Below are 17,295 nucleotides of genomic sequence, written 5' to 3' on the forward strand. Positions count from 1 at the left end.
GGAGCAGTAATAGATTCGTTGCTTTGGCCACTTACAATACGCTGACACTGTGCTAAGTGCTTTAAGTGAAGTATCTGATGAGGAAAATATTGACATTGAGATCTTCAAGATGGAAAAACACCTCGCACTCAGAGAGGTCACATGATTTGCTGCATTGGCAGAGTGTAAGTAGCAGAACCATTAACCCAAAGCCAGGACTGTTGGGCTCCAAAGTGTGTGCAAGAACACTCAGTTCTGTAGAACTCCTTACCATCTCCTAAGAGACACTGATGGAGGCACATAGACAAGGCAGTAAAGGAGGCCAGGGAGAGTAGACTGGTGAGGAAGGGGTGAGTAATCCAGTCCCCGTGGTGGGAGGTGGGGCCTGAGGGAGCTAGAGTGGGTCCGGCACAGTTATAAATCCCATCCCAGAGACATGGCTGATGGCAGAGAAATCTACTGAGTGTGCGGGGGGGGGGGGGGGGGGAGAGAGTGGGCTGGGCCAAAAGCGCAGTGTCAGACCGCGTCTCTGGCTTGGGTCGGATGCTTTGTGCTGAAGAAAGAGGAGACATCAGAGTGGCAAGTGCTTTATGCGGACAAGCGGTTCCGAGTTGTGCCTGGTTTCTTTCTCTAGTGTTCCTAGAAATGCTTATTGTATGTTAAAATCCATCAACCCTTTTTTAACTGGTCGAACATAAGTCAGATTGCTTGGGGCTGGCAGGGATCTGAAAGGTACCCCAGTCTTGACCCCCCACGAAACATGTTACTGACCTGAGGCCGAGAGAAGCAGTTCTGCCCAAGCCTGGAGGCAGAAACCCGGCCAGGATTCCACCTGTTTTTGCTTTTGTAGCTTCTGCTTAAGCTGGTTTTCCTCCAAGATGCCCAGGGATGAGAAATCTGTCTTGGAGAGCACCCAGAATGACTTTTCTTCACTCTGAACCAGGCTCTGCTGTTCAATGCAGAGGAATAAGCCAGACGGCAGTGTAAGCCCAGATTTCTCATCTTCTGCTTATCTGTAAGAATTCCAAGTGCATCCTCCTCTTGGAATGAATAAATGCTGAAGCAGTTTAAAACCAGAAGAAAAGACAAAGAAAAACTGTTGGCCCCATTCTGGATCTCCAAGTCTATATTTTCTTAGGATACAAATTGTTCCATTCCTATCACATAAGATAAGCAACAAATTAGAGGAGTGAAAAGAATGTTTTCCTTGAACTCTGTTGCTTTCATTAAAGCATAGGAAAATGTTCTCACCATTTTCTTAAGAATCTAAGAAATTATTAGGTCACGGACTTACTGATAAGACTTTGGCCATCCTGTAACTGCCTTGCTTGCAGATTTTCAAATCTATCAAGGGGAAAAACTAATTGTTGCAAGTATGTGTCAAGTAGAACAAAATCTTTGGCGTTTTTTGTGCACGTTGTAATGGTTGACAAGAAATGGCAGGAGGAGGGAGGAGGCAGGAGTCCTTAATGACTCCCTGAGAGGTGCCTGGCATTGTGCACTATAGATATTCTCTTACTCTTTAAGGCAGGGATTGTTGTATCCAACTTGTAAATCGAGAATAGGAAGTTTGGAGAGGCTGGGTAACTTACCTGTCTATCACGGCCAGGCTGAAATTCCCGCCCAGCTCTGAGTGACCCCAAGCCCTTTCCATTCTGAGTATTGCATATACTCTATGAGCCTTCTTAAAAAATAAATAAATAAGAGAGCAGATGTTGGGGCTAATGATAAAACTCCAGTTAAAATGCTCTTGTCCCAGATCAGAGTCTCTTGAGTTGGAGTCCCAGCTCTAGCTCCTGACTCCAGCTTCCTGCCAAAGCAGAGCCTGGAAGACAGTATGGATGGCTAGAGTAACTGGGTTCCTGCCTCCCATGTGGGAGACCTGGCTTGCATTTGTAGTTCCTGGCTTCAACCAAGCCCAGCCCCAGGCCCAGCCCTAGATTCAGGGGCTGTGAATATTACGGAAGTAAACCGGCAGGTGTGAGCTTTCTCTCTCTCCACGCCCCCCCCCCATTAAATAAGCAGCTAATAGGATCATTAACCTGACACAAAGTCATAGGTCTGCGGAGCTGGAGGAGCGTTAAGAGATAGTGTAGTCTCTTTTCTTACCTTCAGCTGGGGGTACCGTTAAGCCAACCCAGCTGAGTGGACATTGTTTAGGAAAACATCCTTTCAAAGCCTTTCGAAAACTTCTCTTAATTAGGAGATTCATATTTGATTTTCAAAATCCTCCTAATAACTCCCCTAAGCGGCACACGCTGTAGAGTTGCTGTCCCCTATGTAAATACCCTGTAGCCATTCCGAAGAAAGCGAGCAAACCTGTGCTTTGTCCCGTGGTCTTTATTCTCTTTGGGTCTCTTCTTCCCTCCTCAGGTGCTTCATAGCTTCCCTCAGTTAGGAGCCTGCCTCACTGAGGAAAAAGCAATAGAGCCAGCCTGCTAGTACATCCCATCTCAGGTTCACAGGTTTTGTGACAGATCCAAAGGACAGATCCGAAGTCAGGCGCAAAAAGGAAAGGAAAGATGACATCCCTAACATTAGACACTTCCTTTGTGACAAACTCTTATATATACGTTTTTATTTAATCTTCACAACAGCCCTACAAAATGAGTACAATGATCTCCACTTTTACAACAAAAAGATTGAAGCTTGGAGAGGTGAGGGTGGTAGATCTAAACCATCAGTGCTACAGCTGAAATTCCACTGCAGCCCGGATGAGCTGAAGTCCAAGTTTACTCCTCTGCCACTGAGTGTGGGCCCATAAGCGCAGTCATCTTGCTTTGCACCTCTGGCCACTAACCTCTCTCCAACCCAAACCTACCACCTTGAGTACTTTTGTCATCGACCACCAAAAACATTTGGCCTGCATTTTGATTTTTTGCTGCAAATCCATGATCCCTGAAAAAAAAACTCCGATGGGTGTTCCCGTGGCTGTGACTTAAAGTAGCATCTGAGCACAAAGGACAGCCGGCGCAGCGGGAGGCTGTTTGATTCATGCTCTCCGCTCTCTGCTCTCTGCCCAGCCATGGATTTTGCATAGTACATTTCCTCCCTAGAGAATGGACCTGCCCCTTTCTTTCTCAACTCTGGTTCCAGATCACTTTTCTGAGTCCAGCAAGGCTGCTCTGAGTATACACCCTGCTCTTTAAGACCTGATGCCCTCTCAGGAGCATATTATCCATCCGGGTAACAAGCATGTCGCCCACTCAGCAGAAGTATGTTGCCCACTTGGCAGCCACAGGGCCTTCTTCTCTCCTTAGGGAAACTGTGACCCCTGCCGCTGACCAGAGGACTAGTGCGGACCTCCAATCCACTTTGTTCTTACATCGCTGCCAGTGGATGGCATGGGAGACGCCACTGTGGAGGGCATGATGTATAAGGATGTACGACTTGAAACACAACTCTCAAGGGCTTTGAGAGGTTCATGAACAATCTGTCCTGTGGCCACGGACCCCTCATAAGCCTCCTTTCTCCTGCTCCAGCCCCTTCCTTCCAAAGAAAATAGCTCCAGGAACGGTTTACTCACTTACAGATTCTGGGTCAAATGCGTCTTTGGTCTTGAAGAGCTTAAGAACAACAAACAGTTTTCCCTCTATCAAGTAACTCTGGCCCTCAGCTGAACCCCTGCTTCCATCTGCAGCTCCTCAGCCCCCAGACATTGCTCCCTCTATGCTATTTTTTCTTGATGCTATCTGATGGTTTTGCTTTAGCCAAATAAGAGATTCTACCAGCACAAATAGCTTCCAGGAAAATGGCCCGTAGCAAGCATTGGTGGGGAATTCGGACAGCCTCCAAACAAAGGCAAAGTTGTTTTTCATGATCTCCACATCTGAATCCATTTGCTGAAACCGATTAGCACATTCCCTTGTCACTGTGGACAGGCTGCTGCTGGAGCTGAGGCATGGGGGTGGCAGACAGTGCTATGTTAAAGTCGGAGTTTTGTCTTGTTACCTTGGGAGTGAATTCTATAAAAATGTCTTATTATCTCCTAGGCATCTGGCAGTCTGGCCAAGGCGGACTATGGGAGGCCGGCCTCATGCTAACGCCTCTCAGACCCCAGCATGGAGTAGGCAGCAGATTTAGGGACCCCACACAGTGGGCAGCAGGCCAGTAATGACACTGCTTTTAACAACTAATTAAGCAGCAGCACTCCAGCACCCGAGACACTGCGGCTTCCCAGCAATGCCCTGTGGAGGGCTGAGCCCACTCTAGAGAGCCCGGCTGAGCATCTGCGCCAGGTTTGCTTTGAAACACAGTTTCAGCTCTGTCATCAAATTGAAGTCAATCCCATTTTGTAAATTATTTGAAGCATTAAAGGGAAGAGTTAGGATAAAATGCCAGTGAAGCCAGAAACACACACACACACACACACATTTAGCCACCAACTTTATTCACAGCTGCTCACACACACACCTTCCCCGGGTACCACACACATTCTTTCATGCAGGGAAGGGAATTCTAATCATAAATTGCAATGATCAGATCTGAGATCCAGATTGAATAAAGTGGAAAAAAGGTTTTAGTGATTATTTGGGTAGAGACACATCCATGCACCGTTTCATTCCATGCCTCCTTTGTATTTACCAATACAGGCCATTTGCTTGTAGGGAAGAAAAATTTGTTCAAACTAACTGTAGGAAATAGTGAATATTTTTGCTAACGTTAATGACTTCTCTCTGATAGTCAGTGTCTTTAGGCCAGGGCCTTTTTGACCTTGGTGGGTGAGCTGGTCTTTCTCCGTGTACCTCCACTTCCCAGACCTATTCCTCACCCTACACACTCTGTTCTGTGTGCCAGAAGACCCCGTGCTGGTTGCTTCCTGTTGGACTTAGCCGATGGCAGATCACAGGGGAAAGATAGTATAGTCAGGGTGTTTCTTCCTGGCTCCCTCCCAGTCTTGTCACCATACTTGCTGTGCACCTCCACATCACCAGCTCCCACTAGACTCCAGGAGCACCATTCTACCCTGGCCCATGGCCTGGGGATGGCAACGCTTCTCAATGTCACTAGTTCCTAATGCCTAGCATCTCTAGATGGCTCCCTTATATACTGGCTTATAGCTGCCTGTAGTTCCTTCACTGAAGTTATTTCATCTGAATTGCCTGCCAAATGCAACAGGAACTCCAAATGTCCTACCTTTGATTTGTCCGATCTCCTCATCAACTATAATGGCTTTCTTGTTCTACTTATGCAAATGCAGGCTAACTCAAATGCCCACAACAGCCTGGGCTAGGCCAAGTTGAAGTCAGGGGCCAGGAATTGCATCCAGGTCTCCCACATGGTGACAGGGACCCAAATGCTTGGACCATAATCCACTGCCTCCCAGGTGCATTAGCAGGAAGCTGGATCAGAAGTACAGAATAGCCAGGACTCAAACTAGGCACTTCAATATGGGATGTGGGCATCCTGGGAACAACTTAACCTACTGTGCCACAATACCCGACCCCGGCCACAGTTCTTATCTCCATTTGATACCTGGGAGCATTAGCCAGCATCACTCCACTAGGAAGTAGAAGAGATCAGGGCCGGCGCCGTGGCTCAATAGGCTAATCCTCCGCCTTGTGGCACCGGCACACCAGGTTCTAGTCCCGGTGAGGGTGCCGGATTCTGTCCCAGTTGCCCCTCTTTCAGGCCAGCTCTCTGCTATGGCCCGGGAGGGCAGTAGAGGATGGCCCAAGTGCTTGGGCCTTGCACCCCGTGGGAGACCAGGAGAAGCACCTGGCTCCTGCCATCAGATCAGTGCGGTGCGCTGGCCGCAGCGTGCTGGCTGCGGCGGCCATTGGAGGGTGAACCAACGGCAAAAGAAAGACCTTTCTCTCTGTCTCTCTCTCACTGTCCACTCTGCCTGTCAGAAAAAAAAAAGAAGAGATCAGAACTCGGGCATTCAGCAGTAGCTCTACCACGTTACCCATTCTATACTGCTTGCAGGAGATGGGGCAGCTGTAGGTACCACCCTTAAGGCACTGCCTTGCCTGTCTGCATCTGACCAATGCCATCATCCGTACAGGTGCTGCAGGGAGCAGCCACATGTTTCTACGCTTTCATTGGCTTTGACATCATCGCCACCACTGGAGAGGAAGCCAAGAATCCCAACACATCCATCCCCTACGCAATCACTGCCTCCCTGGTCATCTGCCTGACAGCTTATGTGTCTGTAAGTACCAAATGCTGTGGCCTGTTTATGCTTGACCTTGAAATGTGGCTCTGGTTGTGAGTTCCCTTTTCCATTTTAGCATTTGTATGCTGGTGTCTCCTGCCCCCATAGCCTACCCACTGATGACAAGCAGGAAATCAGGACCCCAAACTGGAGAGAAAGAGAAGCCACAGAGCCTCACTCCAGCCTCAGCCTCCAAGTCTCCATTCTCGCCACTCCCTGTGCACAGGCCCTTCGTGTCCACCACTGCCCCAAGGCGTGGTGTGCAGAGTGGGCCACCGTCCAAGGAGCTCAGGTCATAGGCTGGCGGTAACGGGCGTGTGTGAGCACAGGCATTGTGCGTCTCTGTGCACATCCATCAATGCTCTTCTGTCTTCTGGGAGCTTCCCGGCAGCAAAGAGGCTGGGCTCCTGCAGAGCGGGGAGAGAGACGACATTGTCCTCTAGTACGCGCTGCCCTTGGGATCTGGGCAGGAAGATGCAGCCTCCCCTGGCTGATGCTGCCTTCCGTGCCCTCAGCTCAAATTCACCCTCCGGGTTTCCCTGCCCCAGGGGAGTCATCAGGAGAGAGCCTGCATCCCTCTCTCCTTGGGGTCACACCCGAGGCACCTCCCCACACTTAGATGGCCCATCTCTCAGGCCCTGGCTCAGCATTTCTAGCCCAGAAATTGTTCAGCCACATCCAACACTCCCGTTTCCCAGCCTCTGGCCAGCTGGCAAGCAAAAGGCTCTCCCAGGTCCTGAGGGCCCTGCTCACTTGGGTCACCATGATAAGAGGGACTAGTCGCTGGGTGCAGCCTGTCAGCCCTGCCATCCAGCTCTCCCAAGAAATCTTCTCTAGCAACTCTAAGGGATCCAGAACCACCTCTGGCTGAGTCACGCTGCGAAAGAGCATCGCCCTGAAACTCAGAGAAACAGAGCCGGTAGCCTTGGACGTGGTCTACAGAAAGTCAGGTGTTTTCTGCCCTCTCATGTGCACACACGCAAGTGACTTCACCCTGTCCATACACGGTTATCCCTGCGGGCAGTGTGTTGAGAGAGGGCCGGAGGAGTAGCGGGCAACAGACACACTCCGCTCTGCGTTTCCCCATCTACCCTTCCCTCATATCCGCCCCTCATCCGGGGCGGCCCCTTGCCTCCCACACGGTGAAGTTCCTTCCTTAGCGTAGCACTGGAGAGACGGTGGCACGTTGCTATGCATCTATGAACTTCACGACCGTCTGGATCTACGAGGGCCAGAAGGCTCAGTGTGAGTCTCTCTAAGAACCAATCCCCGACTTCTCCAGCCCCAGCCAGCCCACCCATCGCCACGGGGATGCTGTCAGTGGTCACGTTTCTGAGACGCATTCTCCGTCAGATGGCGTGGACATAACCATACAGACAGCAGCAGCCACTCCATCACCACGTGAGGGGCCAGCTCCCGGGCTGTGATGCTTCTGTCCTGCCCAGTGCCCATGGCTTCACTGGGAGATTTTAGCTCACAACAGGAACAGACAAAGACGTGTTCTGCAAATGACCACCCCTCCCTTTCAGGCTTTGAGCTCCCTTCTTGATGTCATGTTTGCCCTCCCCTGGCCTGGGGAGCCTGGTAGCCAGTCAGTCGACCAATGGCTGCATTTTCTGGGACCAGTTCTGGAAGGAGGGGTGTTGTGGCAGATCTATGACATGTGGAGGAAGATTGGTGCTGGTTCCCCAGCCAAGTAATTCCTGGTCAAGCAAAGCTACCCAGATCTTAGAACCCAAGAGGCAGACTGGATTCATCTTGATGCTGTCATTCCTTTGCTGGCCTGCCTGGCTACCAGGCCAAAGCTAGGAAGAGGAAAGTGAAGTGCGAGTCCTCAATAGGGTTCCATCAGTGAGTTGATGATGGATTTCCTAAGCAGCTACCTTTGAGGTTTTGATCTCTGGTGTTCAAGGCCCTGGAAGTATAAAAGATGTCTTGTCCACATGAACAAGGTGTTCGTGGTCACTGCCAGGCCCTGGTGGCAGTGCCGGGGGCTACAGCTCCTTCCATCTGGTAGTGCCCGTGCCCACCACTTCCCTACTGAATTTCGTGGGGCTGAAATACCTGCAGGCTATTTCTCACATCTGAAAGGGCCACAGAGAGATCTTGGTGATTTCCTCTCCAATGGAGCATCCATCCCTGCCTTCCCCCCTGCCCTCCATCCCCTCTAACCTCCAGCCATGTCTTCTCTCGTTTGGGTAGGTGAGCATGATCCTAACACTGATGGTGCCATGTTATGCCATTGACACGGAATCCCCACTCATGGAGATGTTTGTGGCTCATGGTTTCTACGCTGCAAAATTCGTGGTGGCCATCGGGTCCGTTGCAGGGCTGACGGTCAGCTTACTGGGCTCCCTCTTCCCTATGCCGAGGGTCATTTATGCCATGGCTGGTGACGGACTTCTTTTCAGGTAAGGGCTGTGCTCCATGAAGTTTGTCCTACTCTGCCCTGCCTATTCCAGGGAGAATGTCCCCCTCATCAGTCTGACTGTACACTCGATGTGAGTGCCTTTCACGTGGACGGTGGACCTAGTCACACATCCTGGGAAAGAGATCAAGTGAGGAGAGCTCAGGCCTCTGGGTCTGTCAATCCTGCATGAACTGCTGTGTTCCCAGCTGCCTTTCTCCTTCCTCTTTGACTTTGTGTGCTCCCTTGTGAAGACAGCAGGTGTCAAACTACTGCACTGTGTAGCCCCCAGGAGGAAGAACCTACCCCAGGGACATCATAGACTAGCCCTCACCTTGAGGCCTGGTACCCTCCCCTCTCTCCACAACCCCTCTGAAGCTGAAACAAAAAGAAGACTCTACACAGAACCTAGTAATTATAGTATCCACAGCTTCCATGTATCCTGGGGCTTTGTGTTTAGAGTCCTGTTGCAGCCTCACACTCATCTTTGCAAATGAACTTGGGGGAAGGGGCAGAAAAAATTTGCCCCAAAACCCCCAGCTGATGAGTAGGGGGGAGGAGAGCCAGGATCTGAACCCAGAACTATCTGACTCCCCAAATCAGACTTTCAACCAATATATTGCTAATTCTTGCCTCCTACGTTAGCCATGAAGTAACCCATCTGCCCCTGCATGGTACAGAAAGGATGTGGCCCCAACTCTTGGTCCTCAGTGCCCACCAGGTGAGGTCATGGAGCTCTCAGGGGTGCAAAGGGAGCTGGCTTGGGGACTTTATCTCCACCACCAGCTGTCATCTTTTGCATTTCCTCTGCACGCCCCTGAAGCCATCACCGGGTCATAAGTGCTTGGTTGGGCTGCTGAATAGATCAAGAAGGGGCTTACAGCGAGGGAGGTGCAGCGACTTTACACACCCAAAGTTTTCTCTGAAGAAAACTGCAAAGAGAGCCGCTGGGGCCTAGGCAGAGAAGACACACACAGCATGATGGCACTGAGGTGTGGCATCTAGAACACTTGATCTGGGAGTGGGCGTTTAGCCTAGCACTTCAGATGCCCATGTCCCACATCCAAGTGCCTGGGTTCCATTCCTGGCTTCAGGAACCAGGAAACTGATTCCAGTTTCCTGCCAGTGCAGACCTTGGGAGACAGCAGTAATGGCTCAAGTAATTGGGTTTCTGCCTCCCACCTGGGAAACCTGGATTGGGTCCCCAGCTCCTGGCCCCAGCCCAGCCCTGACTGCTGCAAGCACCGGGGAATGAAGAAGCTCCCCTGACGTAATCGCCCTGGTTTGTCCTCTCTCCAGTTAGCAGCAGGCAGGCCTTGAGCCTGGATCTGCGAGCGCAGGTTTTTTATTATTATCTATTTTGCCATTGAACTCCTGGAGCTTTGCGGAGTGTTTCTCAGGCTTTAGCATACAGCAGAATCCTCCAGAGGTCTTCTAACGCATAGTCAGCCGAGCCCCACCCCGCCCTGATTCTGACGTAGTAGATCTTGAATGAAACCTGAGAATGCATCGAACAAGCTCCAAGGTGTTGTCGATCCTGCTAACCCTCAAGTCCAGGGCCCCTGAGCACGTTATGACTTCCTCTGACTGTCCCTTTTGCACAGCAAGGCCTGGGCCTCCGTTGAGCTCTCTCTGAAAGACCTGCTTCAGTCAATCGACTCTTCTTATCCCATAAGAAAGTAGGAACTTTAATAAAGAAGTTTGCCTCAAAACCAAGGAACTCAAGTGAATAGCAGATGGACTTAAAGTATGAATGCAGGGGCAAGCATTTGGCCTAGAAGTTAAGACTCAGGTTAAAGTGCCCATGTTCCATAACAGAGTGCCTGGGTTCAGTTCCCAGCTCCAGCTCCCAACTTCAGCTCCCAGCTAATGTGCATCCTGGGAAGCAGCTGTGGTGGCTCAAGTGATTGGGTTTGTGCCACCCACATAGGACAGCTGGATTGAGTCCTAGCTCCTGACTTCAGCCCAGCCCAATCCCATTGCAGGCATTTGGAAAGTGAACCAGCAAATGGGAGCTAGTTCTCTCTCTCTCTCTCTCTCTCTCTCTCTCTCTCTCTCTCTCTCTCTCTCCCGATAAATAGAGAAGAATCTAAGAGTGTTCTCTAAGTGCTTCCCAAGTGATTAACATGCTCAAGTAAAACCATGCTCTCAAGGATTTAAAAAAATAATCAAATATAGGAGAAAATACTAAGAAAGCAGTGACTGCAGAAGTTAACTGAGGGACAAGATAGCACATCAGCCCCCTGACACTTCTGGTCCCTACCTCAGCAGTGTTAGATGCATCCAAGCACACCATTAACTCTCTGCTTGCACCTGCCCTCCAGGTTCCTGGCTCACGTCAGCTCCTACACAGAGACACCGGTGGTGGCCTGCATCGTGTCAGGGTTCCTGGCAGCTCTCCTCTCGCTGTTGGTCAGCCTGAGAGACCTGATAGAGATGATGTCCATCGGCACACTCCTTGCCTACACTCTGGTCTCTGTGTGCGTCCTGCTCCTTCGATACCAGCCCGAGAGTGACATTGATGGTTTTGTCAAGTTCCTGTCCCAGGAGCACACCAAGAAGAAGGAGGGTGTTCTGGCTGACTGCGAGAAGGAAGCATGTTCTCCTATGAGTGAAGGGGAAGAGTTTTCTGGCCCAGCCACCAACACGTGTGGGGCCAAGAACTTGCCATCCTTGGGAGACAACGAGATGCTCATAGGGAAATCAGACAAGTCAACCTACAATGTCAACCACCCCAACTACGGCACTGTGGACATGACCACAGGCATAGAAGCAGATGAATCAGAAAACATTTATCTGATCAAGTTGAAGAAGCTGATAGGGCCCCGTTACTACACCATGAGAATTCAGCTGGGCCTTCCAGGCAAAATGGACCGGCCTACGGCGGCAACAGGGCACACGGTGACCATCTGCGTGCTCCTGCTCTTCATCCTCATGTTCATCTTCTGCTCCTTCATCATCTTTGGTTCTGACTACATCTCAGAGCAGAGCTGGTGGGCCATTCTTCTGGTTGTTCTGATGGTGCTGCTGATCAGCGCCCTGGTGTTTGTGATCCTGCAGCAGCCAGAGAACCCCAAGAAGCTGCCCTACATGGCCCCTTGCCTGCCCTTTGTGCCTGCCTTTGCCATGCTGGTGAACATCTATCTCATGCTAAAGCTCTCCACCATCACATGGATCCGGTTTGCAGTCTGGTGCTTTGTGGGTAAGCAGCCTCCTTTGGAGCCTTGGGAGCTCCCTTTTAAGGTCTTGGATGGGTTTATCCAAAAGCCACCTCCTAAGCAGACGAGGCAACTCCATCTCTAGCGAAATCTGGTGGTTCTATAGACCACTGGTTTCTGCAGTAGAGTTGATAAAGCCGGTGTCCCCTCTCTGCCTGTGGTGGTCTTGGCCATTTGTGCAGGAAGAATGATGCTGATCAATCCATCACTTACATGAGGATAAACAGTGCCAGGAAAAGTCCATTTAAAGTGAATCCATATTTTAAGAAAGGACAAAAATAACATAGTAAAAGTGAGGGAGAGATAAGTTGATTGGAGTTCTATCTTAGAAACTAAAATCCATGACGTAAGAATTATTAAAATGCACTCATATTTGATAAAAGTAAAGCAATCATCATGTTCTAATTTTAAGTGAGCAATGCTTTTTATGAATTAATCATGGATTTATTGGCATTATTTTTCTCATAAAATTGAATCATGACACCATTTAACAGCCCTCTCTTCATGTGGACTTTTGTAAAATACTCAAGAGCTTTTCATTTTTTTCCCAAGGCCCTTTCTTCATCATTTGTATTTCAATCATTTTCTTGGAAAGTATCCATCCTGCCATCCTCCTTGTTGGTTTTCCCTCTACTGCTGTCAATAACTAGTATCACTCCATTAGTTCTTCATTTGTCCATAGCTTTGAACAGTTCAAGCCAGTGCAAGCTCTTCTCCAAATTCACTTTCTTATTGACTTCAAAAAGTCCTGTACCTTTTCCAAATTTTCTAATTTTACTTTGTGATCAACTTATATTGCATTTGTATTATGCTTATTGTCTCTGACAATCACTGATGCTTACAAGATAGCTGGAGACTGAGGCTAGTGACAGCTCACAAAGAATATTTGAGAGAAGACTGATTTTAAAGTTTCTTAGTCACTGCTTTTATGTCCCCCAGCTCACTAACCACCAGAGTCCCTGTTACCAAAAGCATAGCTAAGAAGTTTTCTGAGAAGCTTTGATGAATAGGAAAGTAACAGAACAAGCAATCCCTGCTTCCAGGAGGGCAAGACAGCCATCCCTGAGCCGACAGCCTGGGGAGCCACGGGCACTCTTACTGATAAGTGGCCCATCCACTCCTTGAGGTCAGGGATGTGGGTGTTCAAGGTGTGTCCTCTGGTTGTGCCAGAGTCCACATGGTGTGTGCTCAGTAAATATTCCTTAAACTATGAAGTACAGTTGAAGGAGAAGCAACACACATCAGAAAGGTAGAATGGGAACTGGGCCTACCAGGTAAGATTCAGATGAAGAAAAGAGGATAACAGCCATGGAAGGAAGTATATTTTCCAGCAGATTCTTTGCCTCTGGGAGCCAGTCTATGCATTCCAGTAAGAGTGCCGCCCAATTTTTCACTCTTCTGATCCCCATCCCTTGTTAGAGCTTATGGGGATTTCTTGAGAGAGCTCCACTGACTCATCAAGATTCATGTATAATGTCTCATCATATCTTTAAACTTTTACCACTGGAACATGCAGCTAGCCAATGCAAAGATTCCACTCTGGGTAGAAGTGATTGAAGTGGATAGCACTGTTTTAGTCATTTATTTGTCAGGTGAATGAAGGCTTAGAGAGAAGCACGTGTGGACTTATCCGTTCATTCATAAACTATGAAAGCTTGAAGGGACCTGCATTACCTCATACAATGCTACCCATTCCATTGCTCATATTTCAGCTGATTTCAGAGAGTATATGGATGAACTTTCAAAAATATTTTATAGTTATGTTACCTTTTCATGCATATTAGAAAAACCTATCCATACACATGAATCTGGTGGCTTCATAAATGCTTTTGCTTCAGAAGACACTGCAATTAATTTTTTATTTTAATAGTCACAGTAAAGAAAAAGCATTAGTTCTAGTGCAAGTGCCATGTGACTTATGGCAACAGATAACGCTTCTCTTGCACTTGTCCCACATCAGCCATTATTCTGAGAGCTTGACCTATCTACTTGTGTGAGTCCCAAAACCATTCCCATTTCACAGAAGAGGAAACTGAGGCATTTGGCTGAGCTCACATAGCTAGCACCTGGCAGAGCCGAGATCACAGCACAGGGAGTGTAGGGCCAGAGGCCCCCGTCATAGCCACTATGCTAAGCATGTGGTGGGGAAACACTAACAGTTCACCTACTCCCTACTCCTCCTCTCAGCTTTACAGAGGAGAGGTCCGAGCCTCCAAGAAGTTAAATTATGTGCTCAAGGTCAACAGCAAGTTACTCAGAGAGCTACTGCTGGGCTTCGGTCTACCCCAGGCTCAGATCTGGCACTCCTACCACTTCTTTGATCAGAACACTGGTGGGGATTAACACAGAAGGTCAGAACTGGCTTCCTGGGCACAGGACCGGAACTCAGGTCCCACGTTTGGCTTAGTGCTCTTGAGCTTTTAAGACATTCCGAATTAAAGCATGCACATTTTCATTTTACCACGTAAACCCTATGGGTTCTGGAGCGCCAGAGGCATTTTGCACAAAATGGGAAGGTGGCAGGGCCCTTGCCTTTGGAATCCAGCAGCACCACAGTGAAATCACATTTTGTCACCTGCTTGTCTGTGACTCTGGGAAATTCACTCATCTTCCTTCAGCCTCAGTTGACTTATCTGTAAAAATGCAAGTAATTCTGTCAGTGTTGAACTGATTGCTTGAAGAAGCAATCAGTTGAGGAAAAGCAATAAGAATGGGGAAAGCAATAATATTGATTTCCTGCCTTTAAAAAACAAACTACAGTGAGCCATCATCCTTCTGTGCAGACTGAGTGACTATCACGCCCAAGCACGAGGTGAACCTGTGCTCACCCAGGCTGCCTTTCCAGTTATCAGGCAGAGGAGAACTCCCTGAGCGAGGGACCATCTCCAAACTCCCTGAGAATCTGCATCTCTCGTGCTCACTCAGGAGGACACCACCCTGCCCAGGGGCTGGGGGCCCAGAGGGCACAGGTGCCTGCAGGTCAGGACGCCCAGGAGAGCGCCCTGTGCAGTCGGCAAGCTGGGGAGGGGCATCCCCAGCTCACTGTGTCAGTATCAGGATTTTGAGGGCTGCCGTATGACCACGATTCACCCAGAAGGAAGATTCTCAACCCAGGCTCCACCCGCCACCCCGCCCCACGGAGACTTCCTGATTCAGCTGGTCTGGTGTGGCCGGGTTTGGGTGTCTTTGAAAGCTCCCACAGGCAATTTTAATGTGCAGCCAGGTTTACCTGGATCTAAACCAGTGGTTCGCAGACCACTGCATCAGTACCACCAGCAAACTAGTTAGAAATCCAATTCTGAACTGCATCCCAGACCACCCAAATCAAAATGTCTGGGGGCAATGGAGGCCTTAACAAGTCTTCCAGGGGATTCTAACACAAGCTCTAGTTTGTCAGCCATTGCCCTAAAGAGAAGGAGAAAAGATGATCAAGCAGGACACATAAGAGGATTACAAAAACTCCATTTTCAGGATGGCCCAAGTGCTTGGGCCCTGCACCCGCAAGGGAGACCAGGAGGAAGCACCTGGCTCCTGGCTTTGGATCGGCGCAGCACGCCGGCCGTAGCGGCCATTTGGGAGGTGAACCAACGGAATGAAGACCTTTCTCTCTGTCTCTCTCTCTCTCTCTCTCTCTCTCTCTCACTGTCTAACTCTGCCTGTCCAAAAAAAAAAAAAAAAAAAAAAAAAAAAAAAAAAAAAAACACCTCCATTTTCAAAAAAAAAAAGCATATGTAAAATATGCCTCGTCATAAACCCAAATTGGCAAATACCATTTTTCATGGTCCTATAGAATAAATACCTCACCTCTATCAGATGCTGCTTCTTCATCTCTCTGTAGATAGCTTACCTTTTCCTGGGAGAACAGTATAGATGTTTGTAAATGAAGCTTCTTGGGGAACCCTGTCAACTCTTTCAAAGATTTACATGGTTAGGCTGAGTCATAATTTAATAATCTTCCTAGGTGCATCCCCATCCAACCTTCCCTGAGGACTCTTAATGACTCTTTTGTGACAATGTTTTGATCTTCAGAAGAACACAACTCTAGGGTGAAACGAGGCCATAGCCCCAGTGAGATTACCCAGCACATGTCTCTTTTCCTTCACAGAAGAAAATCATATAGGTAACCCATGGTCATGAATCCCAGCAAAGGGGAGCAGCCTTGGTTTGCCTTTTCTCCTGTGTGATGCAGGTTTTTTTAAAGATTTTTTTTTTATTTGAGAAGTAGAGTTACAGAGAGAGAGAGAGAGAGAGAGAGAGAGAGAGAGAGAGAAAGGTTTTCCATCTGCTGGTTCACTCAAATGGCCACAATGGCTGGAGCTGGGCCAATCCAAAGCCAGGAGCCACGAGCTCCTTCCAGGTCTCCCACGTGGAGGGGAAGCAGGGTCCCACTGCTTCCATTGTTTTCCCAGGCCATTAGAGGGAGCTGGATCAGAAGAAGATCAGCTGGGACCCAAACCAGTGCCCAAATGGGATGCCGGTGCCAGAGGTGGAGGCTTAGCCTACTAAGCCAGAGCACTGGCCCCGTGGCTGGTGCAGTTTTGTAAGGGAGTATCCCAAGGGTTGGGCAGAGTCTCCAGAAACATGAAGACAGCAGGGACTCAGAGAAAACACCGTGCATCTTTCAGGCCTACTGTTCCCTGGGCGCCTTTTTTCCTTCATTACAAATAAATCACCTGGTCGACTACCTCACTGCCACCTAACTCTAGGGCTGCCCAGCTTTCATTTGGAATTTTTTCAGCCTCTCTGAGGAAAATGAGTTGTCTACAGATTCAAAGAACAGACAGGACTTGCTGTGGGCAATGGACCTTGTGAATCCTATACTAATTACAAATATTCCAGAGAGAAGACACGCCCTGTGAACTTGACCTGAGCATCACCTGAAATCCTATCAGCAATTAATCCAAAGTAGGGCAGAGGAGGGAGGGAAAGGGGTCCTGGAGTGGGAGTTGAGAGGGCACCAAACTAACCAAATTCATGGTGATACACACCATAAATTAAGTTCAAAATTTTCCTGAGAGGTAGAGGAGAAAATACTTGGCACCTTCCACAGCAAAGTCATGCTCCGAAGAGTGAGAAAAATCATGAGGGCCAGACTGAGGGTGGCCCCAGGGCTGGTGGGATTCCAAGAAGCAGGGAGTGCCGAGGGGAGTCCTACGACAGCCGAGGCTGCCTGCTGGCACAGCAGATACCTGGGCAGCAAAGGGCAGGCCAGGGGCAGGGCTCTGCACCCAGCAGCAGCCGAAACAGTGGCTCTCCTCTGTGTCACAAGAATGAAGGGAAAGGGGACCATGGCACAAGTGGAAGGCCTGGACTGGTGTGTGCACCTGGAACAGGCTGCCAGCCACCAAAGACAGGGCGCTGGGCTTCTTCCCCTCAACATCACATCTGTGGGATCTGTCCACGTGGCTGCCTGTGGTTCCAGTTCATTCATTCTGGTCGCTGTCTAGCCCTCCACCACATTCCTGCACCACAGTATAGTTATACATTGGGTTGAGATTGTTGTGAAGACAGATGCTGTGAATATCCTTCTCCAT

The 17,295-nt window shown here is 49.2% G+C and overlaps 1 protein-coding gene across 1 annotated transcript in view; it reads left to right on the forward strand.

The window, feature by feature from the left end:
* The window catches only part of SLC7A14 (solute carrier family 7 member 14), a 45,278-nt gene that overhangs the window by 19,255 nt on the left and 8,728 nt on the right, over window positions 1–17,295 (forward strand). The window contains exons 4-6 of the mRNA XM_062177997.1: window positions 5,987–6,133; window positions 8,339–8,547; window positions 10,868–11,745. Coding sequence (XP_062033981.1) covers window positions 5,987–6,133; window positions 8,339–8,547; window positions 10,868–11,745 — 1,234 coding nt within the window. The remainder of the gene's footprint in view (window positions 1–5,986; window positions 6,134–8,338; window positions 8,548–10,867; window positions 11,746–17,295) is intronic.

This window comes from Lepus europaeus, chromosome 2 (genome assembly GCF_033115175.1).
Source record: "Lepus europaeus isolate LE1 chromosome 2, mLepTim1.pri, whole genome shotgun sequence".
Classification (NCBI taxonomy): Eukaryota; Metazoa; Chordata; class Mammalia; order Lagomorpha; family Leporidae; genus Lepus; species Lepus europaeus.